The 25,570-nt window shown below is 40.2% G+C and overlaps 1 protein-coding gene across 1 annotated transcript in view; it reads left to right on the forward strand.

Annotated features, from left to right (window-relative positions):
- The window catches only part of LOC124595711 (UDP-glucuronic acid decarboxylase 1), a 91,368-nt gene that overhangs the window by 16,951 nt on the left and 48,847 nt on the right, over positions 1-25,570 (forward strand). The window contains exons 2-5 of the mRNA XM_047134576.1: positions 62-339; positions 9,620-9,905; positions 19,800-19,913; positions 20,305-20,492. Coding sequence (XP_046990532.1) covers positions 62-339; positions 9,620-9,905; positions 19,800-19,913; positions 20,305-20,492 — 866 coding nt within the window. The remainder of the gene's footprint in view (positions 1-61; positions 340-9,619; positions 9,906-19,799; positions 19,914-20,304; positions 20,493-25,570) is intronic.

Genomic DNA, 25,570 nt, shown 5'->3' on the forward strand with positions numbered 1-25,570 from the left:
AATACTTTTAGCTTTATGGCAAAGCTCAATAAGTTTCTGAAATTATTTCTTTCTTTTACAGTTTTGTGTTTCTATAAAAATTGGGTACACAGTGAAGAACTATACACATATGAGCACGCATACTCCAGATTGCACAGCGCTGATAGCAAATATGTTACGCATCTGTCACCAGTGGATGTCGGTGGTTCCCATGAACAGTATCATGCCACCAAAAATATTCTTGAAGCCCAGCAGAGAATCAAGGAATTGGAAGCTCAGATTAAGAAGCTAGAAGCAAGGATTCCACAGAGATATCCAGATGTTACTTTCTTGAACTATAAACTGAGAAAAAGAATTCTTGTTAGTACATATTCTTTTTGCTGCATAAATGAAAGTATTGTTACTTACTGTGTGTGTGTATGTGTGTGTGTGGTGTGTGTGTGTGTGTGTGTGTGTGTGTGTGTGTGTTTGGGGGGGGGGAGGGGGGGGGGGTTTGCAGTGAGGTAGTCAAAGCACGTACAACCCGTCAATATGACAATAGAGTGCAGAACAGACAAATGACATGGTGTCACTGTGTTTGGTCAGTCAGGTCATGGATGTTCAATGCTTGGTGCACTCCCTCTAGTAGGTCATACAGGCACTAAGGTTTCCAGGTATTATCATGTTCAGGGTATATAATAAATGTCTAGATTCCTGTCATGGACAGTAAAATGTTGATGGTGAGGTTACAGTTACTATGGTGGATTGTAAAACCAGAGACATGGTCTGAAGCAAATGTCTCACATGTGTATCTGAATTCACCATACATTTTGGGACACAAAGATTTATGTGGGGGCTGGAACACTGACGTTAGACATGCACAACCTGAAAAGAGGTTATTTTGTCTGACAAGTCATGGTACACGTAGATAGATACACTTTGGTTGGTTGCGTGCCTGGGGTGGGGGGGTAGGTTAATTGCTCAAAAAGCACATTACACAGTTCATCCTGTGTTCCAACAGTGTACTGTTCAGGGAAGAGTTGAGGGTAATATCTACTGGAGATGAGGTTAGGGGTTTATTATAAATATATATCTAACTAGTGAAAGACATGGATATCTACTATATGATTATGTGCCTTCACCACCCTGTGTGTGTCAGCAGCATGGTACAAGTCTTTTAGTCAGATGCTACTTCAGCAACTAATATGTTCCTAGCGTACCCATAGTAATCCTACTGTAAGGGGTCCTCTAGTTTTAATGTATGATCTAAACAGCGTGTCATTCGTGGCAGATCTTCGCATCATTGAGAGGTGATGGTTACATTAAAGACGGACTGAAATATTCTGTTGTTGGCCAGGATTTGGTCCTTCAACCTTTGGATTTCCAAGCACATGCTACTAGATTACCAGGCTTGGTGACCCTTTAGTTCAGGCCTGACCAAGATTTGCCCTCATGCTTCACGGTTGCAGCAGTGTTGCTCAGTGCTCTGGCTTCCCCGGCCACTTTGCTGTTTCTAGCTGGGATGTAAATGGGATATCTATATGCTGATGGCTACACAAGGGAGAAACTGAGGAATATGTGACACAGTGTTATTATTTCTAAAATGCGAATATTGCAGCTTACTTTTATAAGGGTTTTATCAGTAATATCAATGTTCAACCTTTTACTTTCTTCCAAAGCAATAATTTTATTACTTGAGTTAGTGTGTTAAATAGTATATGGTGAGCAGAACTACAAAAAACTTTACGTACAGGCATTTATCATTGAGCTGTTTTGTTTAAACAGTAGAAAATCCAGGATGGAATAATGAAAAGGGTAGATTGCTACTTACCATATAGAAGATAGGGTGACATGCAGACACACAGCAGATTGCTTCTCCCATCAGGTGCAATTGTTGTACACAGTCCGGACTCGGTGGTCAGAGACAATTTTTTTTTTCTTTTTTTTCCTGCATGTATGTTTTTTTCTTTTCTAGATTAGAAGGTCTCTTGCTGAAAAGCTCAAATACATGGCAGTTGTGTTGTTTATAAATTTGTACAATTTCATTTTTAGAATATTTTTAAATATCTGTAACTTTGATTTGTGATGCAGACAAACATAGTGGACTTACAATGATCAAAATTGTTTAAACCTTCAAGTTGGCAGGACTTAGTAAGCTTCATAACAGAAAAAAAAGTTTGCACATGTGTTGAACCAAACATTGGAATAACTTCAGCAGTTTGTCTGTGCAGTCAAGGATATTGTGAAAGCATTTTAATAAAAAATCTTTAAATTCGTGTCTTGGACAAACTGTTCATTGAGTTGGGTACTAGACTGTATATTTTGTCAGCCTAAGCTGGAAATGACGTACATTAGCAACCAGAACTGAAAATAGTCTGACAGGTAATTTGATATCAGTCTTTAGTCATGCAAAGTCTTAGAACCTCTGTGAGAACTCAAGACAGTCGCATCCGGTCTACAAATGACTGCCTCGAGTTTTGGGGAAATGTTCCATGTCATGAACTTGAAGTCCACTTTTCTATAAGATTAATTTTTGTTTGATTACTCACTCTTGTCTGCCATACCTTACCAAATTATACCCCCCTTGTGTTAAACCATTAAATAATTTTTTTCCCCTAGTTGTCACCTTCAGTTCAGTCAGCATTCACTCTTGTTCATCAGAAGACAAGTGCGTCATATTGTCTCTGTGGCTGGTACTGTGATGACATTCGAATCACTGTATACTATGTGATCAAAAGCATCCGCCACCTGGCTGAAAATGACGTATAAGTTCATGGAGCCCTCCATATGTAACCCTGGAATTCAGTATGGTGTTGGCCCACCCTTAGCCTTGATTATAGCTTCCACTCTTGCAGGCATATGTTCAGTCAGGTGCTGGAAGATCTCTTGGGGAATGGCAGCCCATTCTTCAGTGAGTGTTGTACTGAGGAGAGGTCAGTGAGGCCTGGCACGAAGTCGGCATTCCGAAACATTCCAAAGGTGTTCTAGCCTATAGGATTCAGGTCAGGACTCTGTGCAGGCCAGCCTATTACAGGGATGTTATTGTCATGTAACCACTCCACCACAGGCATTACATTATGAACAGGTGCTTGATCGTGTTGAAAGATGCAGTCGCCATCCTCGAATTGCTCTTCAATAGTGGGAAGCAAGAAGGTGCTTAAAACATCAATGTAGGCCTGTGCTGTGATACTTCCATGCAAAACAACAAGGGGTGCGAGCTCCCTCCATGAAAAACACAACCACACCATAACAGCACTGCCTCCGAATTTTACTGTTGGCAGTACACACACTGGCAGAGGATGTTCATCGGGAATTCGCCATACCCACACACTGCCATTGGATTGCCGCATTGTGTACCGTGATTCGTCATTCCGCACAATGTTTTTCCTCTGTTCAACTGTCCAATGTTTACACTCCTTACACCAAGTGAGGCATCATTTGGCATTTACCGGCATGATGTGTGGCTTATGAGCAGCCGCTCGAACATGAGGTCTAAGTTTTCTTGCCTCCCGTCTAACTGTCATAGTACTTGCCTTGGATCCCGATGCAGTTTGGTATTCCCGTGTCATGGTCTGGATAGATGTCTGCCTATTACACATTATGACCCTCTTCAACTGTCGGTGGTCTCTTGTCAGTCAACAGACAAGGTTGTCCTGTAAATTGTGGTAATCTCGTGTACAGACGGATGATACTAGTGACACCCAATCACCTCATCACATTCAAAGTCCGTGAGTTCCGTGGGGCGCCCCATTCTACTCTCACGATGTCTAATGATTACTGAGTTGCTGGTATGGAGTACCTGGCAGTAGGTGGCAACACAGTGCACCTAATATGAAAAACGTATGTTTTTGGTGTTGTCCTGATACTTTTCAGCACATAGTGTATTTCCAGCTCAAATACTGTGATGGCATATTAAGAACTTTGTGTGACACTAAACTTGGAGAGGTTGAAAAAAGTCAGCCAACTAGTTGCAAATAAAGGCTTATTGGAACCCTTTACCGACATTTCAATAATGATATAATTATCTACTTCAGAAAATGTAATGAACACTAAACATGACATTACTGGTTACAAAAAGGGGTATTTTAAACAAAACACAAGTAACAACTGTAGACAATAAATTTTAAGGTAATCATAGTCACTCGTTCCATCATATGCTGATAAAGTACATTGAATAAAGCCAAATGGCTCTTGTTATACGAGACATGTTTTTTTTTTAATGTTTTTGAGTCTAATTTGAATCTGGAATCTTGTGGCTGTTCTACTTCCTCTACTGTCTGTAACTTCTTTGTTGCTAATTTGAAGTTTCTCCATTTTAACAACAAGGTTTCAATAAAATTTTAGTTCATTTTGCCCCCCTCCTCCTCTTTTTAACAGTATTCATTACTTTTGTTAGAACATTTCTACTAAATGCACTGGGAAATGTCATTGCTGTGTTACTTTGTTTCAGAATTTTTTTATATGCACTTTTTATATGTTTAATTTTGTTATTGCTTTAGATTAACATTGGTCCTATATGAGGCACAATTTTCTTTTCTATTTGAATGTACATAAGTTACGCAATACATTTGAGGCACATGCATTTAGTGCCCTCTGTACGTAGCTTTCCTTAATGTTAAAACCTGTACATTTGGGCATCTGACCTTTGGTGTTTGCGGCATACAACCTTATGCGAATGGATAACTGCATTTGGCATTTAATCTTCAAACCTGAGATGCTGTGTTCCCACACTCTTAAGCTATGGCTTGTGATATTTTGTTCTTAAGATGAATGTCTTGTACAACAAGCCATTTGGCTTTATTTAGTGTAGGGCATCAGCATTTGATGTAACAAGTGAGTGAGCATATCTTTAAATTTTTTGTCTGCATTTGTTTCTTCTTTGTTTCGTTTAAAATAATTTTGTAACCCCTAATGTAATTTTTAGGGTTCAATACACCTTCTGAGGAACATAATTCCATAACTACCAAAATCCATATGAATAAACCTTTATTTGCCACTGGTTGGCTGACCCCCCTCCTCCCCCTGTCCCCCTGCCAAACCTATCCAATATGTAAGTACCTCAGGCTTTCTGTGTAGTTAAGTAGCAAATATCATGGAACAGTTTTGCCTTGGTTATCTCAAATTATGAACCTATTTAACCCTTTGACTGCTACAGACGTGCTCTCTACTGAGTGCGACTTTGTTGTTGCTGTTTAGTATGCCTGAGAGATGGTCTTTGGGTCGCTATGAAATACATACGATTAGATTTTAAGAAAATTACATGGTGAAAAAAAATTGAATTTTGCACATTACTCGATGAAAGATGGACTTTCTTTTTATTTGTCATAGTTATTTGCCGCATCAAATTAAGTAAAGCATTGTGTGAGATTTTAAAGAATTTGCAGGGGTAAAAATGCATTTCGTAAACTTTGCATATGGTTGAAACTTCCTGGCAGATTAAAACTGTGTGCCCGACCGAGACTCGAACTCGGGACCTTTGCCTTTCGCGGGCAAGTGCTCTACCATCTGAGCTACCGAAGCACGACTCACGCCCGGTACTCACAGCTTCACTTCTGCCAGTATCTCGTCTCCTACCTTCCAAACTTTACAGAAGCTCTCCTGCGAACCTTGCAGAACTAGCACTCCTGAAAGAAAGGATATAGCGGAGACATGGCTTAGCCACAGCCTGGGGGATGTTTCCAGAATGAGATTTTCACTCTGCAGCGGAGTGTGCGCTGATATGAAACTTCCTGGCAGATTAAAACTGTGTGCCCGACCGAGACTCGAACTCGGGACCTTTGCCTTTCGCGGGCAAGTGCTCTACCATCTGAGCTACCGAAGCACGACTCACGCCCGGTACTCACAGCTTTTTATTTTGTACATTGCTATGTATGAAATGTAGACAAGATATTGTAATTGAGAGCAGGACAACATCTTATTTTGTTCTCGAGTGACTGGTTTTTTATATCCAGAGGACGGTTGCGTGCAGTGTGCCCAATCCAGTCGCTGTGTATTGAGAATTGCATGATCATAAATAGCTCAAGATAGCAAAATGAAGGAAGGTTTTTTTTCCAAACGATTCCCACAAGCTGTATGTTTGACAAATTATTGAAACTTATTTAATCACCGAGATATGGAAGTAACTCATCTACAGTAGGGAGAGGGTGAGTGGAATGGGACGCTAAACACATTGAAAGTGCTGGAGGAAAACCCAGGGGCTATGTTTAAACATGTGCTTGGCACCTGGGGTGCGTTAGAGCCTGACAGGTTAACTCGTCCACAGCAGTTAGAGTTAATTACATTTAGAATTTTCTCCTTAATTGTAATAAGAGTTGGAAATGAGGCATGTGAGGGCAGTTTGTGACACTTTGCCCATTTTAATACTTTTCTTGTTAAATAAACGATGGAAAATACAGGATGGAGTAATGGCAATGTTATGAAAAGGATAGATTGCTACTCACCATATTGAGGAGATGTTAAGCAAAGGCAGGCATAACAAAAACACTGCTAAACAAATAAGCTCTCAGCCAAAAGGCCTTCTTTTGAATTAGACACCATGCACACACACATTCACATAAACACAACTTGCACGCACATGATCACAGTGTCTGGCTGCGAGCAACAGCGCATGCGGGGAGAAGCAGCCGGAATGGTAGGGGGTAAGGAGGAGACTGGGGCAGGGAAGGGGAGGGATCGCAGGTTAGGGGTGGGTGATGCTAAAGTGCTGCTTGTGGGAGCATATAGGGTTGAGGTGGGGAGAGGGCAGGACAACTAGGTGTGGTTGGGAGGTTAGATGGAGGGCAGGGCTGGAGGGAGTAGGGGAGGAGAGAAGTAAAAAGACTGTGGACACATTGGTAGAATAGAAGGCTGTGTAGTGTTGGAGTGGGAATAGAAAAGGGGATAGGTGGGTGTGGACTGTGACTAATGAAGGGTGAGGCCGGGAGGGATATGCAAATGTAGGACACATTGCAGGGAGAATTCCCATCAGTTCAGTTCAGAAGAGGTGTTGTTGGTAGGAAGGATCCAGATCTCACAGGCTGTGAAGCAAAGAAAGTTATGTTGGGAAAGGTGCTCAGCAACTGGGTGGTCCAGTTGCTTCATGGCCATAGTTTGTCAGGGGCCATTCATGTGGACAGCCAGGTTGTTGGTTGTCATGCCCATGTAGAATGGAACACATTAGGTGCAGCTTAGCTTGTAGAGCACATGACTGGTTTCACAGGTAGCCCTGCCTTTTATGGGATAGGTGATGCTTGGGCCAAGACTGGAGTAGGTTATGGTGGCAGGATGTATGGGACTGGGTCTTGCACCTAGGTCTATTAAAGTGATATGAGCCATGAGTCAAGGGTTTGGGAGCAGGGGTTGAGTAGGGATGGATTAGGATATTGTGTAGGTTTGCTGGGTGTTGGAATACCACTGTGGGAGGGGTAGGAAGGATAGTGGGTGGGAAATTACTCATTTTAGAGCTTGACAAGCGGTATTAAAAATCCTGTTGGAGGATGTGATTCAGTTGCTCCAGTCCTGTGTGGTACTGAGTCACAATGCAAATCTTCCTCTATGGCTGCATGGTGGTACTTTGGAGGTGGTGGGTGGCTGGAGAGATGGGCCATGGGAGCTCTGTTTGTATACAAGGTTTGAAGGCTAATTACGGTCTGTGAAGGCCTCGGTGAGTTCCTTGGTATATCTTGAGAAGGACTGCTCATCAGTACAGATGTGACGGGAACAGGTGGCTCGGCTGTAGGGAAGAGAATTTTTGGTATGGAATAGGTAGCAGCTGTCTAAGTGGAGGTATGGCTGTTGGTTGGTTGGTCTGATGTGTATCGGAGGTACTGATGTAGCCATCTTTGAGGTAGAGGTCAACATCGGGAAAGGTGTCTTGTTGGGTTGAGGAGGGCTGGTTGAAACAAGTGGGGGAGAAAGTGTTGGAGGTTCTGGAGGAATGTGGTTAGGGTGTCCTCACCGTTGATCCAGATCTTGAAGATGTCGTCAGTAAATCTGAACGAGGTGAGGGGCTTGAGATACTGGGTGTTCAGGAAGGCCTATGAATAGATTGACATAGGGCGGTGTCATGTGGATACCCATTTCCGTACCCTGAATTTACTTGTAGGTGATGCCTCACCGACTACAAACATAACCTCCCACTGTGGTATTCCATCATCCACTGAACCTATACAATATCGTCACCCATCTGTACTCAACACCTGCTCCCAACCCCCTTGCTTCAAGGCTGATTTACCTTGTAATAGATCTGGATACAAGACCTGTTCCGTACATCCTCCCACCACCACCACCACCACCACCACCACCACCACCACCACAGTCCTGTCATAAGCATCGTCTATTGCATCAAAGGCAGGGCTACTTGTGAAACCAGTCATGTGATCTACTGGTTATGCTGCAAGTAGTGTGCTGTGTTCTATGTGGGCATGATAACCAACAAGCCGTCTGTCCTCATGAATGGCCATCGACAAACTAGGGTCCAAGAAACAGTTGAACCACACAGTTGCTGAGCACGCTGCCCAACATGAATGTCCTTCATTGACTGGTTCACAGCCTGTGCAATCTGGATCCTTCCTACCAATGCCAGAAATCCTGAATTGCACAGGTAGGATCGCTCCCTGCAATATATCCTATGCCCTCTTAACCCTCCTGGCCTCAACCTCTGTTAGTCACTGTGCTTACCCACCTGTCCCCTTCCCATCTGTTTCCACTCTAGTACTACACAGCCTCCCATTCCACCAACGCACTCACAACTTTTTTACTCCCCTCCCTCACCCTTCAGTCACACTCTTATTTTTAAAGTAAGGTAAAAATAAATCTATTGTATGTTTCATTGTCTCTAAGATAAGCAGGTTGCTGTTATCCATCATTCGTTACTGCATAGCACTTTGGTTTACATCTCAGTGGAATTGCCATACATCTTGTATCTCACTATCCGTGCAGCCTCGAGACTGCACCTAGCTTCCCTACTCTTTCCTCACCAAATCACGGTATGCTACCACAATCAGCACTTTACTGTGCCCCACTCTATCCTGCAATCCCTGTCCTTCCCTGCCCCAGCCCCCTCCTTACACCCACCACTCAGACTGCTTCTCCCATCAGGCACTGTTGCTCTCAGTCTTGCCTTGGCAGCCAGAGACAGTGGTCAGGTTGTGTGTGTGTGTGTGTGTGTGTGTGTGTGTGTGTGTGTGTGTGTGTGTGTGTAATTCGAAAGAAGCTTAATTGTTTAGCTGTCTTTTTGTTGTGGCTGTGTGCACTCAAAATCTCCATTTTCTTGTTATGTAAATGGCTGATTTTGTGCGAGTCTAGCTTTGCAGAGAAAGAAACGTCTGGGAACATAGAATTGTGGATTAGTAGTTGTGATGAGTGTATTTATGTCATAGATCAAAAATTATGCACTGTTAATAAATTAATGTTATCACCATTAAATGCAAACATTTGTGATAATACTCTATGCTGGAGCTGAACTGAAAGTGTGTAATTTGAGTGGCCACTACAGCTAAAATACAGCTCTGGTCTGGTGCACTAATTTGTCACAAATGCTCTCATGACGGTACACTACATTTGAAATGAAAAGTGTTGTTCATAAAGGAATTAAGTGTGATAAGATTACTTGTAATGTTACTTTGGCAACAGACAAGTTGCCACAATTATTGATAATCAGTATCAAAATATTTTTCTTCAGATTACAGGTGGAGCTGGATTTGTTGGGTCACATTTGGTAGATGAACTTATGATGACTGGTCATGAAGTTATTGTGGTTGATAATTTTTTCACTGGACGCAAGCGCAATGTTGAACACTGGATAGGTCATGAGAACTTCGAGTTAATACACCATGATATTGTAAATCCTTTATTCATTGAAGTTGATGAAATTTATCATCTAGCAAGTCCTGCATCGCCACCACATTACATGTATAATCCAGTGAAAACAATAAAGACAAATACAGTGGGCACAATCAATATGCTGGGCAAGTATTCCAATTCACCTCTGTTTTGAATAGGAATCATCAGAAGCTCAATTCTACTTTTTGTGTGTTCTTATTTTATACAGTTCTGTTTGTTTCTAGGATAATATTACTCGCTAATCATTAACCCTTTCCACTTCAACACAATTTCTAGTATATATCACATGCTCCATTCTAGAATCTGATTGTACTGGGCATCAATCGTCCTACATAGTACTGCCATCTTTGGAAACCTGTGTGGAGGGAGGTTACAATTAATAAATTAAAGTTAGTAGGTGTGAAATGACTAGTTCTTCAAATACAGTCCTTTCTGAGGAGGAGATTGTAGGTCTTTTAGAGTAAGTTAAAATGAGTAAGGCAGTGGTTCTGATGATGATAGTGATTCATTTGTAAACAATTAGAGTGGAATGACTGTGGAAACAGTTCAGCTGGAAGAGTGTTAAAAAATGTCACACAGTGAAACATTTTGCATTGTATTGCTTATGTAAACATATTTGAATTAGCATGTACTTTTTGTGTTAATGTATACCCTAATTGATGGTCAGTAGCATCATTGTTTCCACAAAGAGACTTGTACTCGTGGCAAAGATTTAAATAAGAGGGCACAGAGATGCCCCGTGTCTACATTATGGAGTGCAAAGGAGCTAAACATACATTTTCTGCTATGTTTGGGAACAATTTCCCAGTTCCAGTTGTAATTTTCACATTTGGAGTAGTGAAAGATCATTAGTACTGCATCTTCTACCGATGAGGTTCACTTACATCCAATAGGTTATTTCAACAGCACTCTTGTACAAATTGCTGGAGAGTAACTCTATTAAGAGTAGCTTCACTGTTAACTGAAACTGACTGTTGAATAAACCCTTGGCAATGTTGTTACCATTCCTTATCTGATGTAAATAAAAAACACATTCCTTTGTGATAGTATACCTTAATAGAAGCACTTGGACCATAACTGCACAGTGAGCAAGTCCTTGGCCGTGGAGGACCACATTCAAGAAAAACTTTCCATTGTCACAGAGTTTGCACCCATCCTGACTCTTTAAGAACTATTTATAGCATTGACCTTATGTCTTCTACTTTTTGAATGAAGCTAATTGGTGTTTTCTAACTATCTACTATTATTATATCTAAAAAGAAAGATGATGAAACTTACCAAACAAAAGCGCTGGCAGGTCGATAGACACACAAACAAACACAAACATACACACAAAATTCTAGCTTTCGCAACCAATGGTTGCCTCGTCAGGAAAGAGGGAAGGAGAAGGAAAGACAAAAGGATATGGGTTTTAAGGGAGAGGGTAAGGAGTCATTCCAATCCCGGGAGCGGAAAGACTTACCTTAGGGGGAAAAAAGGACAGGTATACACTTGCACACACACACACACATATCCATCCACACATACACAGACGCAAGCAGACATTGTCTGCTTGTGTCTGTGTATGTGTGGATGGATATGTGTGTGTGTGCAAGTGTATACCTGTCCTTTTTTCCCCCTAAGGTAAGTCTTTCCGCTCCCGGGATTGGAATGACTCCTTACCCTCTCCCTTAAAACCCATATCCTTTTGTCTTTCCTTCTCCTTCCCTCTTTCCTGACGAGGCAACCATTGGTTGCGAAAGCTAGAATTTTGTGTGTATGTTTGTGTTTGTTTGTGTGTCTATCGACCTGCCAGCACTTTTGTTTGGTAAGTTTCATCATCTTTCTTTTTAGATATATTTTTCCCACGTGGAATGTTTCCCTCTATTATATTCATATCTACTATTATTGTTACATTGTTAACCATTTCATATGACTGGGTAGATGAATCAGTTTCTCATACTGAAGCAGTACTAACCTTTTAATACTTGTTTTTAGTAGATTCCAATCCAGGTAGAATTCTCATAGATGTTTATTTTTACTCCACTGGTTATGGTTCTTAATGATTGGTTGTGGACATTTTCTAACATTTAATGAATGATTCAAACTTAAATCACTACCTGGTACAAATGTAGAATATAAAAAGAATGGGAGGTACTCATTTATCTTTAATGGACAGAATATTGATATCATAAAGACATGACATCTTCAGAGGAACCCTGACCACTATTGGTACCCTGAGAAAATGTTGCTGAGAAAATGTTGCTTGTGTTATTAATTTGATAATCATTTTCAACCTGGTGCACAGATCTTCAGGTCCAAAATTATTTCTGCAAAGCATAGTATGTTCAACAGTGTGTAACAGAAGATTAACATTAAATGTAAGTGCAACAAATTTAAATAAATGGAGTAATAGTAATGAAGATTCTCAAATACATGTGAATCTGTCATTAGTAGCTCCTTCGCAAGGGGCAAGTGAATACTGATTTCCTGAGACCTAGTTCTGTCGTCATCAACTAGATTCTCATGTAGCTCTTTTCATGTGCCTGCACGTGCACTTAAACGGATACCTTCATAGCCATATTGGTGAAAAAGTGCTTAGGTTCACAGTTGTCTTTCAAGTCAGTCAGTTGCTTTTACATCTTCTGATGGAATTCTCCTGTATCTGGTATTTCAGAGTATAATAATAATGGAATCTGGTTAGTATATCTTCCATGGATTGTAGAAGATTTGAGGAAAAACTATCTAAGTGTGTCATCATATGCAGTTTCTTGAAGATTCAGAAAGTGACAGAGTGCACTTTGACTCGAGTTATTGCTGTTGAAGTTGCAGTTTGGCCATGAATGAAGATATTTTTGCTTTAGACTTAAAGAAATTCATTTTGTCTTCCTGTAGCCTTGTCCTGACCTTGTTGGATTTGTCAGTTATATCTGCAAGACGGGCAATGTCAAGACATTGTAGTTTGAATGCTTAGGTCACTTGACCAAAGAAACTCAACTCTTGCATCAAAAGGATGGGGAGGGGCGGGGGGGACACTTTTATCTTGATAACTGCCTCATATCAATGTGTTGGAGAAGACATTTGAATTCTTTGTCAATTCCTTGACAGAGCTGAAGGAAAAGATGACAGTTCAAAGGATGCACATTCCTATTGTTAACGTTACTGACAAAGACAGAGATTTATGCAGCCTCTCACTTAAATTTGTTTAGCAACAGAGCACTACCTTTAGGTTACACAGTGTAGGTTTTGAATGGGCTCTATAACCACAATACTTAGGAAATGATATTTTTCTCTGAAAAAAATCTTCCATTTTTATATTTGTAGTGAAGTCATGCTGGTGGTCAAATTTCTGGCAAACATCATTTCATCAATTATGTCGTCACTTAAGCTAATGAATCGAATGGCAGGGAGCAGCAGTGCCTCATAATCTATAGCTGTGGATCCATCAATTTGCATTACTAGTTCAGTGTTCTTAGAGACATTGAAATGCATTTCATCCATCTAAAAGGCCATCTCGCCAATTCTTTTCGGAACTGTCATTGTTCAAAGGAACTTATTTCATCCTGCCACATGCATCAGACTCCAGCGCTATACCGATAGTTTATTTAGTTACAGGGTATACAAGTGTTCTCCAAAAAAAATATACAATTCCCCACATTTTGTTATAATAATAATTATTTTTATAAAGCAAGGAGACCTGTGTGTGTGCAGAGAGTAGGTTTTCTGAATACCTTGCTTGCCGAAAAGCACTTTCCCAAGATGATCGCTTAGAATGTGGTAGTTCCATAGCTTCATTCCACAATGGGTCTCCACGAATGATGCACAGTGCTGGATAAAGGGACGAGTCAGTGTTCCAAGTAATCAAGTGAATATTTTTAGAAGTGAAAATGTGCTTCCAAAACGCATTGGTTATGCTGCTAAACAAATGCCATAGGTTTTCACCATGCTCAACTGATTCTAGGCGCAATGTACCACAACATGTGTGCAGTGCCAGTAGTCTCAATATTGAGGCTTCTCTGTTGGTATATAATCAGTTTGGGAGATTTCATTGTTGGAGCTTTGCCCAAGTCTGAGTTCAACATTACAGCAGCTGTGGATGTTTGAATATTAATCTAAGCTAATAATAATAATAATCATGTAAAACTGTTGTTTTGTCTGTCTGAACATTCTTCTCCAAAACTACTAAACAGATTTTCAGGAGGTTTTCGCAGGCAGCTCGTGTATAGCTTGGGGCATTGTATGGGTTTAGTTCATCAAAATTGGATCACAGGAAAAAAGATGTCATCATTGAAAGTTTTATGTGTAGTATTTCCATAAATGTGCAAGTAATCCTGTCTGTCAAGTTTTCACAACTAACCCATTGAACCAGTTTTAGTGTAATTTTGTATGAAGATAGCTTGAACAATGATGAAGAACATAGGCTACTTTAGAAAGTCTGTAGTAGAAAGTACTTACTGATTTGAAGAATATTATGCAGATTAGGGAAAAATATTTAGTCCTTTACTTTTGATCTTTATCAAATTTGTGTAATGTTTTTATTGGTTGATAAATGACACATAATAAGATTCAACGTAATGAATACAATGCTTATGTAATCATCACTGTGTTTAAGCTATACAACCACACTATTTGTTGCATGATTTACATATTATGTAATGTATAGCTTCTTCAATAGCATGATGCATAGATGTGTGCTCCTGCTCTTGCCCCTCTGTACTCACTGCTCAGCAGTGTCACTGCGCATGCCAATGCATTGTGTGTTGGGACAGAATGGGAGGGGGAAGATCTGGATGCACATTATGAACTAGGCTTACACAAACAGGTAGGTGTGAGAGCAGCTTATGTTATTGCATGTGCAGTAACTTGTGTACTTACCATGGCTCATCATATCAAAGCTACTGATTAGCGAGCGCAGCTGCAGCTAACATCTATTTCTTACATAATTGTACTAAAAAAAGTTTTTATGTTTAAGTGTCTTTTTAAGTTGTTCTGGTCTCATTTTTAAACCAAATGTGAATCGAAATATAATTTTAATAAATATATTTGGCCACCTCTTTAGCCGAATTGTTAGCCACTGCATTTGATGCGGAAAGACCCAGGTTCAATTCCTAATACCATCTAAGACCTTTTATTGAAGTAGAGGTCTGGAATGGTGTGGACTCAGCTTCATGAGGCCAAATGAGGAGTTTCTTGAATAAAGAACCACTGACACCATCAGTATTCAGCTACTGGCAATTTATGCTGTAGGGATTAAACATGCTGATCATGTGTCCCACACTCATGTACTACTCCTACAGCCTTGAAGGTGTCTCTTTGCCAGTCAGTACAGGCATACTTTTTTAAAAATGATATTGGATTCAGCTGTCGGATATTATCGTACCTATGTTTAAAAAGTTAAATTCACGGAAATTTTTATCTTGACTAAAACATCAGTTAAAAGAAAACACTGGCAGTTCATCCCCCAATATTCCTTTAGTGCCCCCTGTACAACCCCCCCCCCCCCCCCCACCCACCCACCTCTCCACACCCTACCCAAATATCCCATCTCTCTCCTGTGGTGTCAGCAGCTTGTGGTGTAGTGGCTAGCATTGCTGCCTCTGGATCAAGTGGTCCTGGGTTTGATTCCCGGCTGAATTGGGGATTTTCTCTGCCCGGAGACGAGGTGTTTGTGCTGTCTTCATCATTTCATCATCATAATTGTGACAGTGGCTAGATTGGACTGTGAAAAAATTGGGACTTTGTACGGACACTGATGACAGTGCAGTTAAGTGCCTCGCAAACCTGTCATCATCTCTCCTGTGGCAGTAATAACAAGTTGGAGAACAGCTATTGTAAAGCACCTTCATAGTTGGGTATCGGTGGACAACTTCCACTTCTATTAAAAGTCCTTTCTGGTAGAGTGGTTTATTGCAAATTTATCTAAGTAAAAATTGTTCTACAGTATAGCATATTCCATTTCGCTTATCCGTAAATGGTGTAGCTAACACAGTAAAAACCATTGTAAAAATGATCATTTTTTTCTTCAGGACTGTGTTTCTTGTTCATTTTCAAACCTCACTGTGACAACTCATCATTATAAATTGACCACCCTTAGCTGGTTGGAGGGATAGGCTGTGAACATAGATTTACTCTCATACAAGTGTTTGAATACTCACTCACTTTCAACTTAAAGATTCTATTCTTAACTTGATAAAACAGTCATCTCTCATTGCATGGTATTAGCTGATAAAGCCACTTGGCAGCCACACTAGAAAACTTAATATTACTAGTTGTAGGAGGTCACAAATCCCTTGAAGTGCTTCAGCCAGAGGGCTGAGGATCAGTTAAATAAATTAATGTCTACTACTCTTTCTATATATATATATATCTCATTCATTTGCTCCTGACTTGATAGTGGGTGTAGCTTCTGTGAATCAACTTTTATAATTTGAAAATAGTGAATAGACCCAACTGTCAGCCCATTAAGACTTGCAGCTGGAGCTCATAAGACAAGCCCCATTCTGCGATGAAGGAAGGTGGTGCAGTGGTATAGGCACTGGATATTGCTTTTGGGAGCAGTGGGTTTCAAGTTTTTCTCTGGCCATCCACGTGTAGTTTTCTGTCCCCCCACCCCCCTTCTCCCCTCCTTCCACCCTCCCTCCCCCTCCTCCTTCCCTTTCTTCATAACAGATTAAGGAAGATATTGGGAGGGTTCTCTGTGTAGGACATGGCCTAAGTTATTATTAGCATTTGCTCACTGACTTATTTGTTGATAATGTGGTAAACTTAAGCTTCCTTCTTTTCTAAGAATGTAAGGGAAGCTACTCACAGTGCTTTGTCCCCCTTTAAAACATTCAGCCAAAGAATCTTATGCCATTGGGGGATCCCAGCCAGATGACTCATGATTGAAAAAAAAATTGTAAAAATGAAAGTTCTCCAATAGTATTATAGCAACCATTCACCTTGGTTGATAAAGAGGCATAAGAAACATTTTTAATTACCATATGAGTATGACCTGTGTTTCTCCTAGAAGTGGAGTTATTACCATTTTCCCCCACGCCTGCAGAGGAAATGGGCGGCCGCTGAATGCATCTAACACCCTCTCGTGACTTCCTGGCGAACTGCTTGGGATTTTCTCAGCCTGTTACGCATACAGCGCCTTATGTTACGCATACAGCGAGTGTGCAAGGGTTGGCTACATTGTTTTCTGTGACAAATGAAGCACTAAGAGGCTCAAACAAACTTTGGGTTCAAGTAAGCTCAGTGATGGAAAGACAATAGGAGGGAGAGGCAGGCTTACTGATGAGGTGATTGAACGTCTACAGAGATACTATGGGTATGCTATAAGGCAAAATACTAGTAATGTTAGTGACATGCAAAAAGCAGTGTGGGCATTGTTCCTTCATACTGCCTCTTCCAATGAATACCCTCAACACAGCCTGTGCCCAAAAGATTCCTGGTGCAAATATAATGCAAAAAAGGACTATGATCACAAACATGGTTTGCCAGCAGGTGTGATAAATGCAATAAAACCAATTTTTCATGACTTAGCACAGCCAGAATTGTTACACAAATGTCTACACGGAAAGACGCAGAATCCTAATGAGAGCGTAAACAATTTGATTTGGAAAGTGATTCCTGAAAGGGTGTTTGTAAGCATAAAAACACCGCACTTTGGCATTTATGATGCAATAGGAACCTACAACCAAGGGAACAGTGTGAAGTTCTGAAGGCATTAGGATTTACAACTGGCGTGAACACTGTACGAGCACTAAGAAATATTGACAGAGAAAGGATAAGAGGAGCAGAAAGAAGAGAGAGGCATATGAAGTATGATGGAACAACAGGCCAGAAAAGAAGACAGAAGAGGAAGCTTTTGGAGGATGAAGAAGAAGACCCTGATAATCCATCCTATAGTGCAGGAATGTATTGAGAAACTTTGATAGCCATTTCCCGTAAATTAGAATTTTTCGAATATAAGGAACATTTTCTCAAAATCCACTCAAGCTAGAGAGATGAAATTTTTATACAGCACTCCTAGTGGTGAAACTTCCATTGTAACACAGCCATTTGGCAATATGTTCAGTAGTTTCATTTCAGTTTAATTATAAAGCAAGTATGTGTAAAAAAATTTGGGTCATTAAAGAAAAAAAAATAATTGGAAGAAAACTAGAAAATATACTCCAAAATCCCTCTGTCATAACTGCAGTACTAAACCACTCTATATGTAAAAAAAAATTCAAATTTTTCTATTTGGTAATTTATTCATAAATGTTCCTCAAACTTAGTGATTTTAACATGGGCAGCATAGGCACCTCCGGCTCCCCTTAAGCTGATCATACAAGCTGTTTCTCAAGAAGTGGACAATTAAGGGTGTCTACCAGTGTATTTACCATTGCAGTTCACACAAATATGGCCAGGAAATGGAACTTAAATAGTAAGTCCATTTTCTGTAACATCCTGAGGATAAAGAGTTGAGTGCAATACTCATTGCTCTCAATTGTATAAAATTTAGCCATAAAAAGGATAACAGTGCTCGTCATGTTATCGATAGAATATACACAACAGAAAGGCTTGTCATTCACAATTTTTGCAAAAGCGAAGTTCACTAGTATCATTATGGTGGGTACCTGATTGAGTTAGATTTGTAGCAGTAAGATAACAGATGTGGCAGCCAGATAGACTTGAGGAGAATTAAGTGGCATTATGCTACATCTCCAAATGTGCACTGATGTTATTGGTACGGAGTAAAGTTATGGCTGTGTGGAGGGAAAAGAGACAAAAAGTGTAACTGAACAAGCCTTGGAAGATCTGATTGATCTTTGTCAGGGTGTACCTTTGTTCAATGCACTTTGATGGAAAGAAGTAATTCTAGCTCACTTGTAGCACATGGTGTCCTACTGCATCATGAATGGCCTGCATGAAGTGATCACTATTGCAGTGCACTGTAATTTAAGTATGTGCTGATTTGATGGATATTTTGTATTTTAACAAATGACAGTAATAATGTGAGGTGCATGTTAATGTTTTGTGACCCAATGAACCTTGTTCAGATAATTTAATGAACATGTTTCCTGGCTGTTTTATGATCTTCAGTGAAATACTGCAATATTTTTCATTAGTTGGCTTTATATTATGATTTTTTTAGTTGAGCTGTATTAATTGAATTGAGAGGGCTGTAATGATCATAATGTTGATTACCCGAACACCAACATGACAGCATTAAAGTAAAAGTGCAGAGAGCAACTAGATGAACCTCTCCTCTGCACTAACATTGTCATGAGGAGTAATGTGGAGGGACATCCAACTCAGTCATATAGTGCAGCTAAGAAGGAAGGATTTAATGTCCCATCATAATTGAGGTCAATAGAGATGAATCACAAGGTTGTAATGTTTCAAGGATGGGGATGGAAATCAGCTGTGCATTTTCAAAGGAACCATCTCAGCATTTGCCTGGAACAATTTACAGAAATTGTGGAAAACCTAAATCTTGATGGCCGGATGCAGATTTTAACTGGCGTGTCCTGAATTTGAGTCCGCTGTGCTAACCACTACACAGCTTTGCTCAGTGCAGATAAGAGAAGAAATGGAAATGGCATCTTTTGTATTATGTTGAAAATTTTGAAAGGTTTAGATTGGTGTAGAAAGTTGATTAACATACCAGTATTTCAAGTTATTAAAATTACCTTAAAAATTAAAATGATGATAACAATAAGTATTTATGCCATATAAATGTCAGTTATCACAAAAATACAAAACTGGAAATAAGGCTGTGCACTAATCTCACGTTGGTTGTTAATGCACTAAAGTGTTATTTGACTGCAGTAGTTTGCTGGTGTCAACCTACTGAGTTCCTCATTGAAGGTGAGTGAAAAAAGAAAAAGAAAGAGAGTGCGTAGTGTTACATGAAGTTGTGTGGAATCAATGAAATATTGATGCTAAATTTTATATTAGTAGTCAGTTAGCCTTAAAAATATCTGTTGCCAGTGAAATTAAAAAGATTTTTTTACTGCATTATGATTAACATTTAATTGGTTGCAATAATTTAATTTTGTTTACAGGGCTGGCAAAAAGAGTTGGTGCTAGAGTTTTGATTGCCAGTACATCGGAAGTGTATGGCGACCCGGAAGTGCATCCCCAACCAGAAACTTACTGGGGCCATGTCAACCCTATAGGTGAGAACGAAACAGAAAGAAATAATTATATTCCTTATAATGAACATGTAATACATCGGTTCACACACACACACACACACACAGACACACACACACACACACACACACACACACACAATTTCCACAGTTGCAGTGTGTTGTATGACAGGTTAGAAGCATGTGCTCAACAGAGTAGATGAAGAATAATGTTGAACATAAAAAAATTTCAGCATTCTGCTATAATTGTCGAGTTTTGAAGCATAATTTGAAGCTGAATAAATATAAGATGCGTAAAATCGAAAATTTCTTTTCTTAGACAAATTTTTGAAGAAATGATAAATTGCTGAAGAAATATGATTTCTAAACTCTATTAAATCTTCATAGCTTAGTATGTATTACATTAATTGTTTAGGTCCCAGGGCGTGTTATGATGAAGGGAAAAGGGTTGCTGAAACACTAAGCTATGCCTATGCAAAACAGGAGAAAGTTGATGTTAGAGTTGCAAGAATATTTAACACATATGGACCAAGAATGCATATGAATGATGGAAGAGTGGTATCAAACTTCATTCTTCAAGCCCTTAACAATGAAACCATCACAGTGAGTTTCTACATCCTTTTGACATTATAGTATTTAAGTAAAATGATGAAGGTTAGAAACCTGCTTTATTCTGAAGGTTACCAATGTGAGACTGATTCAGTACTAGGATACTGCTTCTAAAAATAAAAGATGGTTAAGTTGCTACAGTTGTCTCAAATGTAATAGACTACAATTGACATTAATGGTTGCTTACATTTGAATGTGTGTGTAAATTGTGTTTGGGTGGACGAAAAAGGATTTGTAAGTCCTTGATATTGTAGTGGCCTTTTTGTTGTCCTGGCATTTGCTAGTTGAATTGTATTTGGTTTTGTGGTTATGGAGTCTCTCTCTCCCCCTCTCCCCCCCCCCCCCCCCCCCCACTCCCCCACCCCGCACATATAAAGCAATATAGTGACAACAGTGTGTAGAAATACTATGGCGCAAGAATACAGTTCAGGAAGCTGACCATCGTTTTCTTCTGTTTTTTAATTATTCTCTGTATATAGGTTACCTTTTATTTCCCAATGTATCCTTACTAATATACAGAATTAGTTCAGGTTTAGAGTTATTGCTGATCTTGGCATCATGGCTGTGTCTATATTTGAAGAAGTTTGACAGCATGACACAAGGTAGCTGAAATTTCGTATTGTTAACATCAACACATTTGCTTAGTTTTCTTGTGCACTCATTATTTATAAAACACTTCTGATAAGGGAGAATTAGCATTTGTACTGCCCATAAGTTCACCTATAGTCCATTCATGAAGAGGTGAATGAGGGCTCCCTAGTTCTGGATCAGCAGAAGCCTGTCAACTTTGGCGTGCTCATGTTTTGTGGGCTGCTGCCATCCTTAGTGATCAAATACAGAACCTTGCATATGCAATCATTTCAAAGTGATTGTTATGTAATTTTTATTATTTTTTAATTGCCACAATGTAAGTTTAGTACTAGTTGTTTTTAGTTTCGAATTGTCTATGTGAACTGTTAGTGACAAGCACTGTTGTTCAATATGCAACCATCAATTTAGATTTCACGAATCCTGTAAGCTTCTGTAATGCTCCTGTCTCACTTTTAACTTTCATAAACGCACCGTATTTTACAGACTATAAGGCACACTTTAACTTTTAAGCAGTTTTTTTAAAAAGTAACATTTTTACCATCAGATTGCAAAGCCAGACTAAAAAAAATTTGTAATTTATAAAACCGAACTGATCTTTAAAAATCACTGAAAATCGTCAACTGGGCTGCTTCTTACTCCTCCTCCTCCTCCTCCTCCTTCTCCTCCTCCTCCTCTTTGCCATCATCAGTGTCCTCTTCATATATAAGATGGTCTTCACTGCCATCGAGAGCATTACTTATGCCACACTTCATGAAAGATTTAACAATAACAAAATGTATACGCTCCGGGAAATCTGGGAGAAACCCGGGAAAAAACCCGGGAATTTTTTTAAGCAGGAGAAAACCAGGAAAAACCTGGGAATCTTTTTATAATTCCAGGTATTTGTCATTTAGTGTTCAGTAAAATTTTGTAATTTTTACTGGTAAGAACCAATAGTGTAACAAACAATTTTACTGTATCCTGCTGCTGCAGAATAATACTTCAGCAATGAAACATAAACGTTTCTCAAGTTGCAAAGTTAATGCGCCATTTACAACAACAAAACACAGTGCATGCCAAAAACAAAATGTGTCAAAGACATGAAAAATGTTCACATTTAAAGACAATGAAATAGTTTATAACAGATACCTGTTTCCGATGAATGTGACATTGTAACTGTTTACATTAAGTTTGTTTGAGCAGTTGCCAGCAGGCTCATGCGCATGCACAGTTGAGTTGCGTATGAGCAATACCTTCTCCCGCTTCTGGCTACTTGAACTGTGGCTGCCGCAGTAGCAAGGAGCAGTTATGCTACCCAGAAAAAATTTTCTGTGACACTCAAGCTGCCAGATTCGTGCATGCACAGAGCAGTCTGGGTTGTAATGGGGTGGGGGATAGTTACCCGTGTTTAGGTTTGGTGATTTTGCTGCTTCCTTTTCGTTTACAGTTTACACATCAAATGAAAACAAAATGAATTTCTGTGGCCGGAAGCTATCAAGTGAATTAAAACACATTCTTATAATTACGGAAGGCTAAAATACGTTACTGGTTTAAGTTTTCTGATTTTATTTTATTTCCACATTTTTGGCAGTAAAACATTAGTCACCTTGTTGTCAATGAAGTTGCTTTTGTGGTTTGCTAAATAAATGTGGTTTTTATTAATCTTTTCCGCAGATGCAGTCAGTTTTAAGATACGAAGTGTTTGTTCCACACTATTGGCTAGCTTCAACTTTTCACAGAATTTCACGTGACAATTTTTATCTTCTGGCATGTATGGTATAATAAAGAATCAAACATGAGACCCTACAGTACTGCTACTCCAAGAAAATTTGCATCCCGAAAAGTTTACATAAAAGCTTATCATCAGATAATCTACACATATGAATGTATCCTCTAAGCTGAATTATGCATTTTAGTATGGTTTACGGAACTCCCATGCTCTTGAAGTATCCTCTGATGCCCTATTTCTTTTATGACGTTCCTCAGTGTGACAGCTTTCGCAATTGCCATCAATAGTATTGCGTCCACAGTACGACGGCCCGTGCAGTGCTCCTTGTTTGTGGACGATTTCTCCATTTTCTGTGTGTCTTCCTCCGTCACAGCTGCTACACGCCAATTACAGCTGACACTCGTGCGATTGGAGGAATGGTCTAAGACCACGGGCTTTAAATTCTCTTTGGAGAAGACCGTTTGTGTAGATTTTAACCGTTCCCGTTCTCTTTTTAATCTCCCTGTTTTAAAACTAGGAGACACTGTTCTCCCCTTTGTGGAAAAAGTGAAATATCTCGGGCTTATTTTTGATGAGAAGCTCACATGGTTGCCACACTTAAAGGATCTAAAGGTCCGCTGTTTCAAGGCTTTAAACGTCCTTAAATGCGTCAGTCATAGATCCTGGGGCGCTGACAGGGCACGTCTGCTCCAACTTTATAAGGCCTTTGTGCGACCTCAACTGGAATATGGATGTCAAGCTTATGGCTCTGCAAGACCTTCCTACCTCAAAATGTTGGATGTGATTCACCATGAGGGTATTAGGCTTTCAACGGAGGCTTATCGCACGAGTCCAGTTGCTAGTCTGTGTGTCGAGGCGGGAGAGCCTCCGCTGTCCATTCGGCGTCTTCTCCTCGTGGTACGGCATGCGTACAGGACCAAGTCCACTCCTCTTTCATTGGCATCCGACACTTTTTCCCAGCCGGCACTGGCACGTCTCTTCCGCCACCGTCCGGCGGCAACAAAGCCGTTTGGCATCCGTGCAAAGGAGAGTCTCGAGTCAGTACACCTGGAGGGCATTAAGGTCCTCCACCAGGGATGGAGTAGGGGATCTCCCTGGCGACTACAAAGGCCAAGATTACTTCTTGATCTGGCTGCTTACAGGAAGTATTGTACCCCGGACCACCTCTTTAAAATTAAACTTACTGAGATTTTAGAACGCCATTCCAATTTTATTACTGTTTACACGGATGGTTCTAAACAGGGGGATTTTATGGGCTGCTCTGCTGTGTTTCCCGATACTGTCCATCGGATAGGGCTCCCAGAGCAGTTCTCAGTTTACTATGCAGAACTGTTTGCCATTCTGCAAGCATTAGAGCATATGCGCCGACATCGTGGCACGAAATTCATCATCTGCTCCGATTCCCAAAGTGCTCTACACGCTCTTGAACAAATGTACCCAGCAGATCGGATGGTGCAAGAGGTGCAGGACGCACTCCTGCTCTTGCAACAGCAGGGTAAGGCTGTGATTTTCTGCTGGGTTCCAGGGCACATAGGGATTCCTGGAAATGAACTTGCAGATGCGGCTGCCAAGGAGGCTTGCTCCATCCCACCTCCTGCTCGCTGTTCCGTCCCCCTGCAGGCCATTACGTCTTTCGTGACTCAGGAGGTCATGCGTTGGTGGGAGGCTCAGTGGCTGGACGTGAGGGATAATAAGTTGCGAGCAGTGAAGGATTCTGTCTGACCGTGGCTCACCTCCTTCCGACAACGACGCGCTGAGGAAGTAGCCCTTACACGGCTTAGAATAGGACAGTGTCCTTTGACACATGGTTTTCTGTTCCGTCGTGAGGAGCCACCAACGTGTCAGACATGTGGGACACAGTTGTCGCTACGGCATATTTTAACTGTGTGTGTTTTATATGCGGGTTTGAGGGAAGATTTCAGTTTCCCACCGGACCTACCCTCTCTTTTAACTAATAATGAGGCGAGTGTCGCTCGAGTTTTACGTTTTTGTGTGATGTCTGGCCTTCTTCCCAAAATATTGGGATTGAAGTCTTAATGTGCTGTCCAGTGGTTTGGTCACCCATTATTTGTAAGTGGTCACTTAGCCACCGTTACTTATTTTTCCCTGTTTGTACTGCTATTTTATTTTTAGTTTTTATCTCCCTGTTTTGATGTGCTGTGTCCATTCTTGCAATTTGAACACTACCAATTCTCTCAAGATTCGGCTCTGACTTGAACTTTTGGGAACGGGCGCTGATAACCTCGCTGTTGTGCGCCCTAAAACACTAATCATCATCATCATCATCTTTTATGACGTCATGTAAGATCTCTTAATGCTATATGTGTACGAATGTACTGGCTTCCAGTGGCCTACATGCAGTAATGCCTGTTTTCTGGCGCTCTGTGGCAGCTGCTGAAACGAATCCATGTTTAAGAGGTCACGGGAAAAATATTTCGAATATTTCTTTAAAAAGCGTCATTTTCAAAGGAAATTTCCTTTTACACAAGGTGAATTATGTTACCTGTGAGAAAGTGCAGTGAATTTCTTAAATCACAGAGCATTTGACTCTAATGTAAAACTTACACTTTGAGTACCAGCTACTTTGAATAATTTCAAGCCCAGGAGACCAGACATTAATGTCATTGTTTAAAATTTTACTGACGCATTTGTGTGATGTATCTCAAAGTGTAACGCATGCTAAAAAGACCAGTATTATATGTGAAAGCTTAGCTTTTCTTGTAGCTACACTATGTACATTAACTTTTCCTACTTACGTGTTCACGCTGCTTAA

The sequence above is a fragment of the Schistocerca americana genome, chromosome 2 (assembly GCF_021461395.2).
Source record: "Schistocerca americana isolate TAMUIC-IGC-003095 chromosome 2, iqSchAmer2.1, whole genome shotgun sequence".
Lineage (NCBI taxonomy): Eukaryota > Metazoa > Arthropoda > Insecta > Orthoptera > Acrididae > Schistocerca > Schistocerca americana.